We start from the raw sequence: 14,816 nt of genomic DNA on the forward strand, positions 1-14,816 counted from the left end.
GAATATTTGCAGGTTCTTGAGTTTCATGGAGCTCTAACCTGGGCAGACTGAGCCAGAGTTTAATGGTACCTATTTGAGGACTGCGGGTGAACTGTTTTGGTCCCAGGTGACTGGAGAAGAGCAAATGCAGTACAGAATAGTGAACAGAGACCCAGGGATATACAGACCTATAAGCCTGACCCTTTTTACTTGATAGAGTGTTAAATTGTGTACTAAAACAATACCGTTCTAAGCACCTGTAGGGGGGGAAAGGGGCAAAAAAAAAGAAGGACAGGCTGACCTCACAAAAGAGAGAGCTTTGCTAAATATTATTGAGTTGAGCTAGAAAGATTTAAAAAGCCCAAGTCTTCATTGAGAGCATTGAGTGACTCCAGTCATTTCTTAATTAAGTATATCAACATGTTTCCACAAGGCATTTTGGATTATCTTAAGTAATTAAAGTCATTCCTTGGTGTGGTAAACAATGGTTGAGTCTTGCTAGGCCTCTGGCATCAACACAAGCTGACTGTGTAATTGGATTGCCTTGGAGACTTGATAGCCAGATGGATTTTTGGAAGGACCAAGCTCTACTAATGAGGAAGAATGCTGCCCATATCCCTTCTTGTTTGTGGAGATGACAGAGTGCTAGGCCTTTCTGGGGCTGGGTAATGTCCTCAAGGATCTGCTTGGGTTGTTGAGGTCACTGTTCTAAGTGACCAGGCTTTTTGCTTCGGTGGCACAGGAGAATGGGGCTAGAATGCTTGGTTTGGTTTTCTTCTTTTTCCAGAGCATCCCCAACTTACAAGAATCATCTCAAGAAGAATAAAAATCAGACTCGGAATGTACAATTCACTTTCCATGAACAACAACCAACCGCTAAAAGCCTGGGGAAATAAACCCATTTCAACTTGCCTATAAGACAGAGTAGTAGATGTTTCTGTGGAGATAATTCTGTAATGGGTTTACCACCACAGAGAAGGCCCTATTTCCACTTACCACCTGTTTATCATTTGAAGCCAAGGTTGGAACAGTCATACATTCCCAACCATTTGCTTCTTTTTAAATAATAAAGATTATTTCCTGATTTTAGCTACCTAGGTTGAGCTGCGGGATTGTGTGGCAGTATGGTCAGAAGACCTGAATGCCACAAAATGACAAGCTAGCCCCCTCCTACTTCTCCCCACTACAACTTTTCCATGGACCTTCACACTTCCACCTTTTCAGCTGAGTAGCTGAAGTGGTATGTGTGTAGCACATAAGTGCTGATGGACTGGCAGCCCGAAGTGCTGTGGTGATGGATAAAGACTGATGAGCCATAGAGTTCCTTACAACTACAGGAGTATCAGAATCTGAAGTGGGCAAAGATATGGTCTCCTCAGGTAGCAGAGTCTGTGTAACAGGACTCCTTGAGCTAAAGTCAAAGATGATTACAGAGAGCAGGTGAGGGTGCAGGTGGCCTGGCATCCTCTTATATGTTGAAACGCTTTCTGCCATTGCAACCATCTAGTGGGTTTGCCCTTCTCTTCACAAAAAAGCAGTGGCGTAGCGTGGGGGGGGTGCAGGAGGGGCCGGCTGCACCGGGCGCAACATCTGGGGGTTAGGGTTAGGGGGCACAAATCCACGGGTTAGGGGGCGCAAATCCACGGGTTAGGGGGCGCAAATCCACGGGTTAGGGGGCGCAAATTACTTGCCTTGCCCCGGGTGCTGACAACCCACGCTACGCCACTGCAAAAAAGAGCCTTCCTTGTTCTTGCGCCGTCAGCCCAATTGTGAAATTTCCTTCTTCAGGAGACACAGATAACAAAACTTCTAAGGGGTTTCCACTGCCAAGTGAAAACATTTTTATTCTCCTAACCGTTCGGTGTAAATCAGTGATTTCCACTGACTCCGTTTTATATTTTCATGTGCTTCTGTGTTTTAATGATTGGGTCTCAATAAACTTCTTTTAAGTAACGCGTACATAGTAGGTTTGTTTGTACATTTTGTAACAGGTTGGAAACAACCCTGGGATCAGAGTGATCCAAATTGGGTAAATAAAATCGCGAATAGATTTGTTTTGGGAGCATCCTGCTTTCACCTAAGACACCAAGTTTTGCAATCCTACAAGATTGCTTACAATAAAAATCTAAAGGTCTGCTTGTTCTGTAGTGATGGCCTGAGGATGTCTCTAGGTAAGATTATTTGTCAGCAGAATGACAGTATCCAAAGTAATAGTTTTTTGCTGTAGTCGCCATCCTTGCTTCTGACTACAGTGGTACCTCAGGTTCAGAACTTAATTTGTTCCGGAGGTCCGTACTTAACCTGAAACTGTTCTTAACCTGAAGCACCACTTTAGCTAATGGGGGCCTCCCGCTGCTGCTGCGCCGGCCGAGCATGATTTCTGTTCTCATCCTGAAGCAAAGTTCTTAACCTGAAGCACTATTTCTGGGTTAGCAGAGTCTGTAACCTGAAGTTTATGTAACCTGAAGCGTATGTGACCTGAGGTACCACTGTACAGCCAAACCTAAGGGCCAAACTAGATGTGGCATTTTATTTTGTAGCTTGCCCCAGCGTGTAAGGTTTGGGTCCCCCACCTCTGCAAAAAATAAAATAAAATATGCAACGCTGGTGCCCCTGCTCCAGATGATGATGATGATAAGGGGGAGAGACAGTGGCATAGCATGGGGGGGCACAAGGGCGGTTGCACCAGGGGCAACATTGTTAGGGGTACAAAATTTCAATGCAGATGCATGCTTCTGTTGCTGGGCTCCACTGAAAACAGCTTCTCCATGCAAACCAGGGAATGATCTCTCCAGACAATGAAATGACTCTTCTTTTCTTATCTCTGAGGTTGCGATTCTTGGGTAACGCGGGTGCCATTAGGCAGTTGAATATGCATGCATACTCTGCCCGTTTCCCTCCCACCCCCACCCCCCTTGTGAGGCGCTGGCAATCCACGCTATGCCACTGGGGAGAGGAAGACATTAATCCACTGTGGTCCTGATTTACACACAAAGAGGGAGAGATCAAGACCACAGTGGGTCTGCAATAAACTTTCATTTTACCATCACGTTTAGCTTGACCCTGAGGCAGCAATTGTTTGCTGCAGTATGGTGTATGTGCTAAATGTGTTCTCTCTTTTTTTAAAATAAAAATTTTATTAGATATTTTATAATTATAAAAAGAAAAACAATGAAGAAAAACAATACATGAATTCAACAAACAATACATCGACAATAAAAAAAAAATACAACAATACAACATAAGAAAAAAGAGCAAAAACACACATCCAAATTTTTATATCCAAATCTTTCATTAGCTTATTTCCTCGACTTCCTCGCACCTCCCTTTTTTGTATTCTAGTTCAAATTACCTGGTTCAACAAATCCTTTCCCTCTTCTTCGATTTTTGTTCTATAATTTATCTTAACGCAATTTAACTTTCAATTTTCCAACTTAACACATTAGCACTTAATATTCATATAATTCTTAATAACCCTTCTGCTAAAACCGTATAACTTCATTCCAATATACTTCTAACATTCATTAATTTTGCAATATTTCTGTAAATATACTTTAATTTTTTCCCAATCTTCTTCCATCGGGGGGGGGGGGGTGCTGCTGAATGTGTTCTCATGCCCACTTCACAGAAGGAGCTTAATCCAGTTTCCTACTTTTTCTGCTCACTTTGCACAAGGAGCTTAATCCAGGTTCCTACTTTTTCTGCTCACTTTGCACATGGACAAATGTGCTGGGAACATCCCTATTCATAAGTCAGGCCCAGTGCAAGGTGTTGCCCTGATTTGTGTTGCGTGATGAGGATTGATTTTGCAGAGGCTGGAAGGGGAATCCACCATGTTTCCTGGCATTATAAAAATGCACTTAATATGCTAATGTTAAGATAGCTGGCAATGAATTTGCCACCATCAAGTTCTGGACACATTTAAACATCCCTCGTGTGCAAAACACAGTTAATGCATTTATTTAGTAATCAGCATATTATCTCATGTAGTCGGTAAACGTTGAGGCCCAAACTGCTGATAAGATCGTTTGCTTTCAGGTGTTTTTCAATATTGTGCTCAGCGTCAACTATAAATTGAGTTGAGTGACCTTTTGGTTCTGAATCAAATAGACTGCATTTCTGTGGTTTCAATTACATACACATATATATAATAGGGACCACAAACAATTGCACCAGTATCTTATCGTTCTGGTTCTGTTAGCGCAGTCAAGAGTCTGATAGCTCATTCTCCTTTTCGTTCTCTGCGTTCAAAATCAAAGCCTTGGTGCCAACGAGAGGGGAGATAGGCAGTTTACACAACTGAAATCTAATCATTTAGCAGCTTGCAAGAACTGTGAATGATTTCTGGTCAAAGGATGTAAAATGTGTTGCTACAGGTTGCTAGCAAGGTAGTGTATTTGCGAGACAAATAAGTCAATTAGTAGCTCCTCCATTTATTAGAAACTTAATTGTCGGCTCAGAATGGAAACTTCTGAACTGCAACAGCTCATTAGAAGCAAGAAAACATGCAAAGGTATCCCCGCCCTCAACTTTTAGTAGACTTTTGGAAATGTGTTGATGCTAGAAAAGCTTACATTTCTACTGAAACAATGCATCAGCTTGAGGAGGGTGGAGGGTATTTTGTGAAAATTTACTTAGGATGAGTTTCAGATCATTTTAGACAAAGACCTAGCTGGCCTTTGGTTATAGCTCGTGGTTTGTCTTTTTGTTGCTTGCATCCAGCTGTCTCAAGACACTATGCAGTGCACCTCCAGGTACGAAGTCAAACCATTGCATCACTGACCTCCCTGAGATGCAAACCTGGGCAGTGTATATGGAGGGGCTGCTCAGACAACAAGACTGATGTGGTCCAAAGGAAAAAAAGCATAGCAATACATTAATAATAATAATAATAATAATAATAAAAGTAATTTATTATTTATACCCCATCCATCTGGCTGAGTTTCCCCAGCCACTCTGGTCGGCTCCTAATCAAGTATTAAAAACAATACAGCATTAAATATTAAAAACTGCCCTGAACAGGGCTGCCTTCAGATGTCTTTTAAAGATAGGATAGCTGCTTATTTCCTTCACATCTGAAGGGAGGGTGTTCCACAGGGTGGGCGCCACCACCGAGAAGGCCCTCTGTCTGGTTCCCTGTAACCTCACTTCTCGCAATGAGGGAACTGCCAGAAGGCCCTCGGCGCTGGATCTCAGTGTCCGGGCAGAACGATGGGGGTGGAGACGCTCCTTCAGGTATACAGAACCGAGGCCATTTAGGGCTTTAAAGGTCAGCACCAACACTTTGAATTGTTTTCGGAAATGTACTGGGAGCCAATGCAGATCTCTCAGGACTGTTGTTATGTGGTCCCGGCGGCCACTCCCAGTCACCAGTCTAGCTGCCGCATTCTGGATTAATTGCAGTTTCCGGGTCACCTTCAAAGGTAGCCCCACGTAGAGCGCATTGCAGTAGTCCAACGCGCCAACATGGCTGTAGGAGTTTTGCACCAACATGGCTGTAGGAGTTACAGCCGAAGGGAGTTACTGATTTGTCTGAAGGAGGCTAAACTACAGCCCCGGGTTTGGATGAAAACACTAAGCAGAACTTACAGCTTCTCAGAGCAGCAGCAAAACGATGGGGAAGGAACACAGTGACTGTGATCTCTGCTCTATGAACCCAAGCATTTGCATGTTCACAAAAAGCCATGGTTTGCCTCACGGAAGGTGATTGCAGCAGGGAGCCTATTGTATCTGTGGCTGTTTCCATGCTTTTTGGAACCCTGATTATGCCGCGTTCTAAAATGTGAATGGAGCCTCCATGGAAGCTGACCGTCCCTTCCTGTAAGCTGGACTGTAGTGGGAACAGTGGTATGGGCAGAGCTAGCATGCTGGTTCCTGCTGCTGCCTCCTCACATGCTAATTAACGCTTCAAAAGTAATATCTGACTAAGGTTATTGATGCAATGAATTTAGAGAGGCACCTTTGTACTTAACTGACCAAGAATGCAGCCATAAGCACTATCTGTGGCATATGCTTCTGAAAGTGATTCCCATATCCATAAGGTATTGCCAGTATTTTGTGATCGTGTCAGAGGAAGATAATTGGGTGATACTGTTCATTTCTAACCTATTTCTTACATAAACACTCTTTCTCGCTGAAATGCTCCCTTCGGTTTGAGTTCTGCATAGATCTTGTCACAAAATATTCAGTTTATTTTAGTGTTTTGGGGTCAAATGTTTTGACAGTGCCAAAGAACAGTATGGGATTTCTAATTGGGTGGGATTCATGGAAAGAATTTAAGCATAGTGTGGTTGTATAGTATTTTAAAACAATTTGGTTTGGGGGTTTCTTCCGTTACGTAGAAAACGGGAAAGGCAGGTAGCGTTGAAAAATGGCCATGAAAACAGAAGGGGAAGTAAACTTTGAGCTGGCACTGGATAGAGAAAAAACTTTTTAAAAAATCTCAGGGAACTTGACAAAAAAAAAACAGGAGTCCTCTTCATGAACAGGAGCTGTATGTTCAATTTCAAAAAGAGTCTAAGTTCTAAAAAATAAAATTTCTTCATCTGGTGCCAGTTTGAGGTTCTTTTTGGTTAATTATTATCTGTGATGATAACGATTAGCTGTAATAATAAGTTTTACTTCACTGAATAACGTGCCTTGCCTGTGTTTTTCATACTAGACATACTAGACAACACTAGGTGTGAGACTGCCACACGACTTGTGTTGTGAATCAATGTGGGGGGAAACAATACTAATTAATGTGGTTTTTTTACTGTTGAAAATATGGACAAATTCATTTTGGCAAAAAACAAAAACAAACAACTGCTTGAAAAGATGTTGTTGTTTTCTACTCAAGTATTCAGGAAATCTCTATATGGCGCACTTTCACAGTGCCATCCAGACTATTTATAGGATTGTTTCGGCGAGGTGCTGAGTGCGGCACTCTCGCTCATTGATCCTCCAGCTCAGCACCTGTCTGGAACTGTTCAGTCCTCATCAGGATGAGGCTACCTCATATAATTGCTGGAATGTCCCATGTGGAAGATGAGCCTCATAAGCAGCAATGCTGGAATAGTGAAATTTACAGCTTTTGGCTGCGGCAAAGCTTTCTCCCTGCGCTGTCAACACCACAGCTCACACCACGAGCACAAAGCAGGGAGTCGACACTTTAATGAACGTTACGCGGAGATGGATCTGTTATAATAATAATTGCAATCACACTTTTTGGTTATGCAAAATGACCTTCTCTGAGTTTCTGTAGACTTTTGCTAGCTGAAATTATGGTCTTTGATGTGCTGTGGGTACTAGCTACAGTGGTACCTCGGGTTAAGTACTTAATTCGTTCCGGAGGTCTGTTCTTAACCTGAAACTGTTCTTAACCTGAAGCACCACTTTAGCTAATGGGGCCTCCTGCTGCCGCCGCGTCACCAGAGCACAATTTCTGTTCTCATCCTGAAGCAAAGTTCTTAAGATGAAGCACTATTTCTGGATTAGTGGAGTGTGTAATCTGAAGTGTATGTAACCCGAGATACCACTGTAGTTGTTTATTTCCATGACATCTGGTGGGAGGCTGTTCCACAGGGCAAGGAGGCATGAGCCTGCAGTTCCTTTCATGCTGATGGCACTATGGCTATTTAACACCCCTTCCCACTTTTATTTCTATACAGTGGTACCTCGGGTTAAGTATTTAATTCGCTTTGGAGGTCTGTTCTTAACCTGAAACTGTTCTTAACCTGAAGCACCACTTTAGCTAATGGGGCCTCCTGCTGCAGCCACGCCGCCGGAGCACGATTTCTGTTCTCATCCTGAAACAAATGACTATTTCTGGTTTAGCAGAGTCTGTAACCTGAAGCATATGTAACCTGAAGCGTATGTAACCAGAGGTACCACTGTATGGGAGTCCTTCATGCCACTCGTTCTACAAGCAGAATCTCTTTGGTATTTAACTGGAGTGGATCCAGCCTCCACAACAGAACTTTTTCTTTAAAAAAATCCTTTCCAGGTCAGCATTCTTTCTTTGATAATACGGACCCTTCCAGAAGCTCCAGCATTTGCTGTTCCAGCGCTTGGCATCTGCACTTTCAAACAGACACTGAAGTGCCCCGACAATTCCAAGTCGGAATGTGGAGTGGACACTGGCCCTCATCATAGCAATTTCCATTAGTTTTTTGTACAAGTTTCAAACAATCAAACACCCCTCAGAGGAAAGCAAATGATGTGACAAAGAGGACTCTGTTAAAACAATTAATGTCACTTTCCATTATTGCTCCAGTCCCAATTTACAGAGCAAATAAATCAAAGTCACCACGGACGGTGGTACGCTACCAAGCCAACACATGTCTGTTCACAAATGACGTTGGGAGATAACCTTTGCGAAGCACCGCCATGTTGCTGGCTCCGAAACACTGTTTTATACGGAAACATTTTTATTAGTTCACATAGCCAAAGCAGCGCTGAGAAAAGGTAGTAAGGAGAAAAGGGTCTTGTTTTGCTCTCCGTCTCCCTGAGCAATAGGAAGTTGCGGTGCCAGCCTTTTACAGGATCCATTCATTCTCTTGAGAAATGAGCGTACTGATAGTCTTTGAAATGGGTGTATTTACTAGTACAGTGGTACCTCAGGTTACATACGCTTCAGGTTACAGACTCCGCAAACCCAGAAATAGTGCTTCGGGTTAAGAACAATTTCGGGTTAAGAACGGACCTCTGGAACGAATTAAGTACTTAACCTGAGTTTCCACTGTAGTTCTTTAGGTTGTAGCTCTTGGCTATGGTCCTCTCCTTTAGGGGAGTTGGATGTATTGACCACCCAGGGCCGGCCCACTCATGAGGTAAAGTGAGGTGACTGCCTCTGGCAGTGGGATCCACAGGGGCAGCAGATTCCCATATTGAACTTTCCTCCCGCCTTGTTCCTGATGTCCATCTTTCCCCATACCTTCTTCCCTGGTGGCGGTGGGTGCCATTTTGTGGTTTGTCTCCAGGGCCAAAATGTCTTGGGCTGGTCCTGTGATCACTATCCCAGATAGAATTAGGCATACAAATCGTTCGGAAAGGCTTCTACCTATTTGATTCTTCTAATTCCTTGTTTATGTGCAGAGCCTTCCAAGAGAGGTTTGCGCTTCCTTTTAAATTCCACAAATGTTTCGGGACGGGACCTTTTCATCTGATGGCAACTTAATGATGTGTGGAAACTTCCCACTGGGCCATTTCATTAGGCTCTTAACAAAACTCTCTCGACTTTCCTTGAAATCCTGCATGTTGTTGTTGTTTTTACTTGAGGAGGAACCTCAACATTTGCTTCATATTTCATCTTTATGCTACATTCTGGTGCCTACTTGAAACCCCCAAGGGGTTGAGTATCACTTGCCTTGCATATACAATACAATGCTAGGGTTTGGGGCCCTGGCAGAATCCCATAAATGGCCCTTGACCAGAGTGGATACAACTGTGAAGGCCGTGGCCCAGTGAAGTCAGAATGGGTCTTAGGGAAGCAATATGATTATAAGCCCCATTTAGACATCATGGGAAGTGTGTAGTATAACTGTGTGCTGATATAGCAGAGTCACATACCACTGACATATGACACATACCACATATGCACAGTCCAGTGCGTCTAGCCCCAGCAATGTGTGAATCGGGATGGGAGATGAAGTCTCTTACTTGTTACTTATCAAACTGTGTTAACAATTTAGTCCTGGTTTTCTGATGTAGTCCCCATGGCCTTAAAAGCAAGGACAGAATGGGGGAAATTCAAGTTTATTGGCTGTATTATTATTATTGTTATTATTATTATTATTACTACTATTACTATTATTATTGTTAAAATTGGACATGGGTGGCACTGTGGGTTAAACCACAGAGCCTAGGACTTGCTGATCAGAAGGTTGGCGGTTCGAATCCCCACAATGGGGTGAGCTCCCATTGCTCGGTCCCTGCTCCTGCCCACGTAGCAGTTCAAAAGCACGTCAAAGTGCAAGTAGATAAATAGGTACTGCTCCGGCGGGAAGGTAAACGGCGTTTTCATGCACTGCTCTGCTCTGGTTCGCCAGAAGCTGCTTAGTCATGCTGGCCACATGACCTGGAAGCTGTACGCCGGCTCCCTCGGCCAATAAAGCGAGATGAGCGCCGCAACCCCAGAGTCGGCCACGACTGGACCTAATGGTCAGGGATCCCTTTGCCTTTACCTATTGTTAAAATTAAGATTTGTATGCCACCCTTCGTCCATAGATCTTAGGGTGGTTTATTGAAAGAATGATATAACATCTTCAAAGAAGTATATGTTGTTTTATTTGTTGAACCTTTATTCATCCCTAATAAAGAGCAAAACATCCAGGGCTGAAGTTTTTATGTGATCAGACCCAACATGCATTGGATTTTAGGTGCGCTTAAATCGATTAACCCACGGGACGCGGGTGGCGCTGTGGGTTAAAGCCTCAGTGCCTAGGGCTTGCCGATCGAAAGGTCAGCGGTTCGAATCCCCGCGGCGGGGTGCGCTCCCGTCGCTCGGTCCCAGCGCCGGCCAACCTAGCAGTTCGAAAGCACCCCCGGGTGCAAGTAGATAAATAGAGACCGCTTACTGGCGGGAAGGTAAACGGCGTTTCCGTGTGCGGCTCTGGCTCGCCAGAGCAGCGATGTCACGCTGGCCACGTGACCCGGAAGTGTCTTCGGACAGCGCTGGCCCCCAGCCTCTTGAGTGAGATGGGCGCACAACCCTAGAGTCTGTCAAGACTGGCCTGTACGGGCAGGGGTACCTTTACCTTTACTTTTTAAATCGATTAAGTGTTGCAGGGACACCCATTTATTCTGCACACTTGGGTGATGGAAATAGGGCTGTAAACTCTATTTTGTCTTGAAATAATAAAACGATCAAACATTATAATTGTATGCATGTGTAATTGTTTCCTGAACTGCTCTGTTGCCAAAAGGAAGATTTAACTGAACAGGAGTTAATTCAGTTAAGATCAATCTAAGCTAATCTCTATGGAGAAAAGCCTTTATTTTGAGGTTTGCACTGTGATTCAGGTACTACCCCTTTGCCCGTTCCTGGGTGGTATTAAACTACTTAAGTGTGACATCTGTGGAGAATATCTAGTCTGCTTCCCTTTTCTTTCTCTTACTGAGAATTGTATTTGGCTGCCAGCAAAGTCTTTGCATGGGCTCCACAGGGAGTTTTTCCAAGCCCTAAGTCATTAATAATTGCTGCGACAAATCTCTAAAATATAATAAGTGCTTTTATTTTTTTCCCCTGCCTTCCAAATATACGGATGATAATTAGAACGTGTTGCATTGAGAAATGCAAGGATATTAAATATATTTGATTTGACACAAACAAGTCCCTGGTACTGAAATAAGATATCTAGTACAAATTAACGTTGCAGCCACATCTGATTAGGAATTAATCTACTTTTTATAATTGCAGCCTGAATTAGATAAATGCATACAGTAGTTGTATTGAGCACTCAAACTACATAACAGGAAAGGACAACTTCAAAGGCAACCTGCAGAATACATTTATTTAAAGAAGAAACCAGGAGTTTTCCATTAATAATAAGAGCATTGATTGCTTTTCTTCGAAATGCATATAAATGAGAAGTTTCCCATTTCTGGTAGTGGGAGAAGGCATCTAGAGAACCAAAGAGGTGTTTGACATTCTTCCTTGTACAGCTCTCCTCATTAGCTGTCTTGCTTCACCATCCTTGTAGTTTTGTTAGATCAGTTAGTTTCAGTGGTGGTGGGTTGTCGAAGCAACATCTTGGGTGTAGTTCATAGGACACATAGGTGTTGACAGAGCTAAATATATTCCTGTTGGATTAAGACTAGGGAAAGGGATGAAGAAACATTGCAAAGCATAATGTGGAGCAACTGTTGCAAAAGGTGTGTGGTACCTCGAAATTCAAACTGAGTTACCGTACTTTTCTGTGTATAAGACGAGGGATTTTTTATTCAAAAATTATGTCTAAAATTGGGGGTCGTCTTATACAGTGGTACCTCGGGTTACAAACACCTTGGGTTACAAACACTTTGGGTTGCAAACTCCGCTAACCCAGAAGTAGTACCTCAGGTTAAGAACTTTACCTCAGGATGAGAACAGAAATGGTGCGCCGGCAGCGCAGTGGCAGCGGGAGGCCCCATTAGCTAAAGTGGTACCTCAGGTTGAGAATGGACCTCTGGAATGAATTAAGTTCATAACCTGAGGTGCTGTTATTGATTGGCTGCTGCTGCAAATGGGCGGGCGATTAGCGGCTTTTGCTGGCGAGGGGACAGAGATAGGTGGCTTTTGCAACGCATGTGAGAAGCAGTGGGTTAGTGATTTTCGGCAGTTTCCCCCCAAAATAGCTCAACAACCTGCCTCCCAAAAGCTCAATAACTCTGGGCAATCTCCCCCCTTTTTATAAATTTGGAGTCCCCCAAAATAGGGGGCGTCTCATACACGGGGGCATGTTAAACACAGAAAAGTGTGGTACAGTGGTACCCCAGGTTCAGAACTTAATTCGTTCTGGAGGTCCGTTCTTAACCTGAAACTGTTCTTAACCTGAGGTACCACTTAGCTAAAGCATCTGTAACCCGAGGTACCACTGTATTTAGTAAGCACTTTGCGCCCTCAAAAATTAATTGGGCCAAATCATGTGTTATATGGTAATGTAAGTCCTACAACTCCCTTCCCAACTCACCTTTTTTTCCTCCCCTGTTTTCCTGCTTTTGCAGAAGATAGACGAAGAGAATGAGGCAAATTTGCTAGCAGTTCTCACGGAGACATTGGACAGCATCCCTGTGGATGAGGATGGACTGCCTTCGTTTGATGCACTGACGGATGGAGATGTGACCAACGAAAACGATGCCAGCCCTTCGCCGATGCCCGACGGCACCCCTCCACCTCTGGAGGCAGAAGAGCCGTCTCTAGTAAGAATCTACCTTCCTAGTGTTTAACGGGAAATGGAGGTGCCCTCTCACTATCCACTGCATGGGTATGATGTAGCCACAGTAAGGTTTGGTCTTTTCGTTTTTAGACTGAAAACCCAAAGAAAGCTTAATTGCACTTGGGCATTTCGGACAGAAAGCCCAGGATAAACTTGTTTGTTGGTGAAACGATGGTATTGCCTGAATGTTTTTCTTCCGATAATGCACACTCTTGCTAATTCAGAAAGGGAATGCTTTGAATGTGTGTTTTCTCATTAGGAGATCTCCAATATATGTGTACAAGTTTCACTTTTAATAATGTGTTACCAAGATGTTGTTGTTTAGTTGTTTAGTCGTGTCTGACTCTTTGTGACCCCATGGACCAGAGCACGCCAGGTACTTCTGTCTTCCACTGCCTCTCGCAGTTTGGTCAAACTCATGCTGGTAGCTTCGAGAACACTATCCAACCATCTTGTCCTCTGTCGTCCCCTTTTCCTTGTGCCCTCCATCTTTCCCAACATCAGGGTCTTTTCCAGGGAGTCTTCTCTTCTCATGAGGTGGCCAAAGTATTGGAGCCTCAGCTTCAGGATCTGTCCTTCCAGTCAGCACTGAGGGCTGATTTCCTTAAGGATGGAGAGGTTACCAAGACAGCTTATTGATAAAGGCTGGATTCACATTTGGCTCACATCTGTTCACAACTCCTTGGCTTGTGTTAGTAAGTGGATGAAAGGAAGATAATTCTTTTCATATGGGAATCGGCAACTGAAAACGCCTGTGCCAAATCTGAGGGATAAGAGTTGGCTCTCCATTTGCCAAGCCACAAAGATCTTGAAGTGGTGGCTCCTCAGAATGGGCCTCCTATAAAACTAGCTGCAGACCAGGACCCTATCAGCCTCTTGCTCAGTGAACTGAAAAGATTTACTGATCCTCAGTAAAACACCTCCAAATTTCTAAGGCCACAGCTACGCTACCAACATTAAGCAGGTTCAGTTTTTGTTCCCTCTTTCCCCTCTATGTGAAATATTTCTAATAAATAAGCTATGTCTCTGTTAGGGTGCCTAGAGTTCATAGAGTTCAACACTGTTGTCAAACTACTGTCAAACTACTGTTCTTTAAAGTCTTTGAGGGAAACCACGACAGTGTTTATGCTTTGATATGATAGCCATGTTCAAATATATAAAAGGATGTCACATAGAGGAGGGAGAAAGGTTGTTTTCTGCTGCTCCAGAGAAGCGGACACGGAGCAATGGATCCAAACTACAAGAAAGAAGATTCCACCTAAACATTAGGAAGAACTTCCTGACAGTAAGAGCTGTTTGACAGTGGAATTTGCTGCCAAGGAGTGTGGTGGAGTCTCCTTCTTTGGAGATCTTTAAGCAGAGGCTTGACAACCATATGTCAGGAGTGCTCTGATGGTGTTTCCTGCTTGGCAGGGGGTTGGACTCGATGGCCCTTGTGGTCTCCTCCAACTCTATGATTCTATGATTCTATGCTTTGCATTTTTGGACACAAGTTAGATGTGCAGCTAAAAGATGTAATGTGTGAAGGAGCCCATGGCAGCAATAGCATAGTTCCAGATCAGTATTCTGTAGCAGAAGCAAGGATTAGAATGAGAAGGGAGAGGAGAAGGTGGTAGAAAATGGAGAAAAAATGAAGTCCTAGAGTCTTTCTTTTTTTAGTGTGCACAGAGCCCAGTGTGATGCCTCCTCATGCTCCTTTTCAGATGTGCTAAGGGGCCTTCAAGAAATGTGTCAGGACAAACCCTACAGTTTGCTTTGTCTTGAGAGAATAGTACCCTCATTAACAGCAATTATCCATTGCTGCCAGATCTGTCACTACAAAAGTGACTGCTAAGATTTTTAAAAAAAATACCAACCCCTAACTTTACAAAAACCAATTCTGCTGCCAGAGGACTCTTTTATCTTTTGGTCATAATGGAATCGAGAAGTTCAGCATCTTAT

At 43.5% G+C, this 14,816-nt stretch overlaps 1 protein-coding gene across 12 annotated transcripts in view; it reads left to right on the forward strand.

Moving 5' to 3' along the window:
- The window catches only part of PPARGC1A (PPARG coactivator 1 alpha), a 631,111-nt gene that overhangs the window by 568,059 nt on the left and 48,236 nt on the right, over positions 1–14,816 (forward strand). For 11 of the 12 annotated variants that reach the window (XR_014515347.1, XR_014515348.1, XR_014515349.1 and 8 more), the window contains one exon: positions 12,664–12,858. Coding sequence is in view for 7 of the 12 variants with exons in the window: in XM_083458139.1 (XP_083314265.1) it covers positions 12,664–12,858 (195 nt within the window). In the remaining 5 variants the exon portion in view is untranslated. Of the gene's footprint in view, positions 1–5,778; positions 6,021–12,663; positions 12,859–14,816 lie in introns of those variants that run through there. The other variant, XM_083458135.1, reaches the window with a different exon arrangement.

This window comes from Podarcis tiliguerta (assembly GCF_965153285.1).
Source record: "Podarcis tiliguerta genome assembly, chromosome: 9".
In the NCBI taxonomy this organism is placed as follows: Eukaryota; Metazoa; Chordata; class Lepidosauria; order Squamata; family Lacertidae; genus Podarcis; species Podarcis tiliguerta.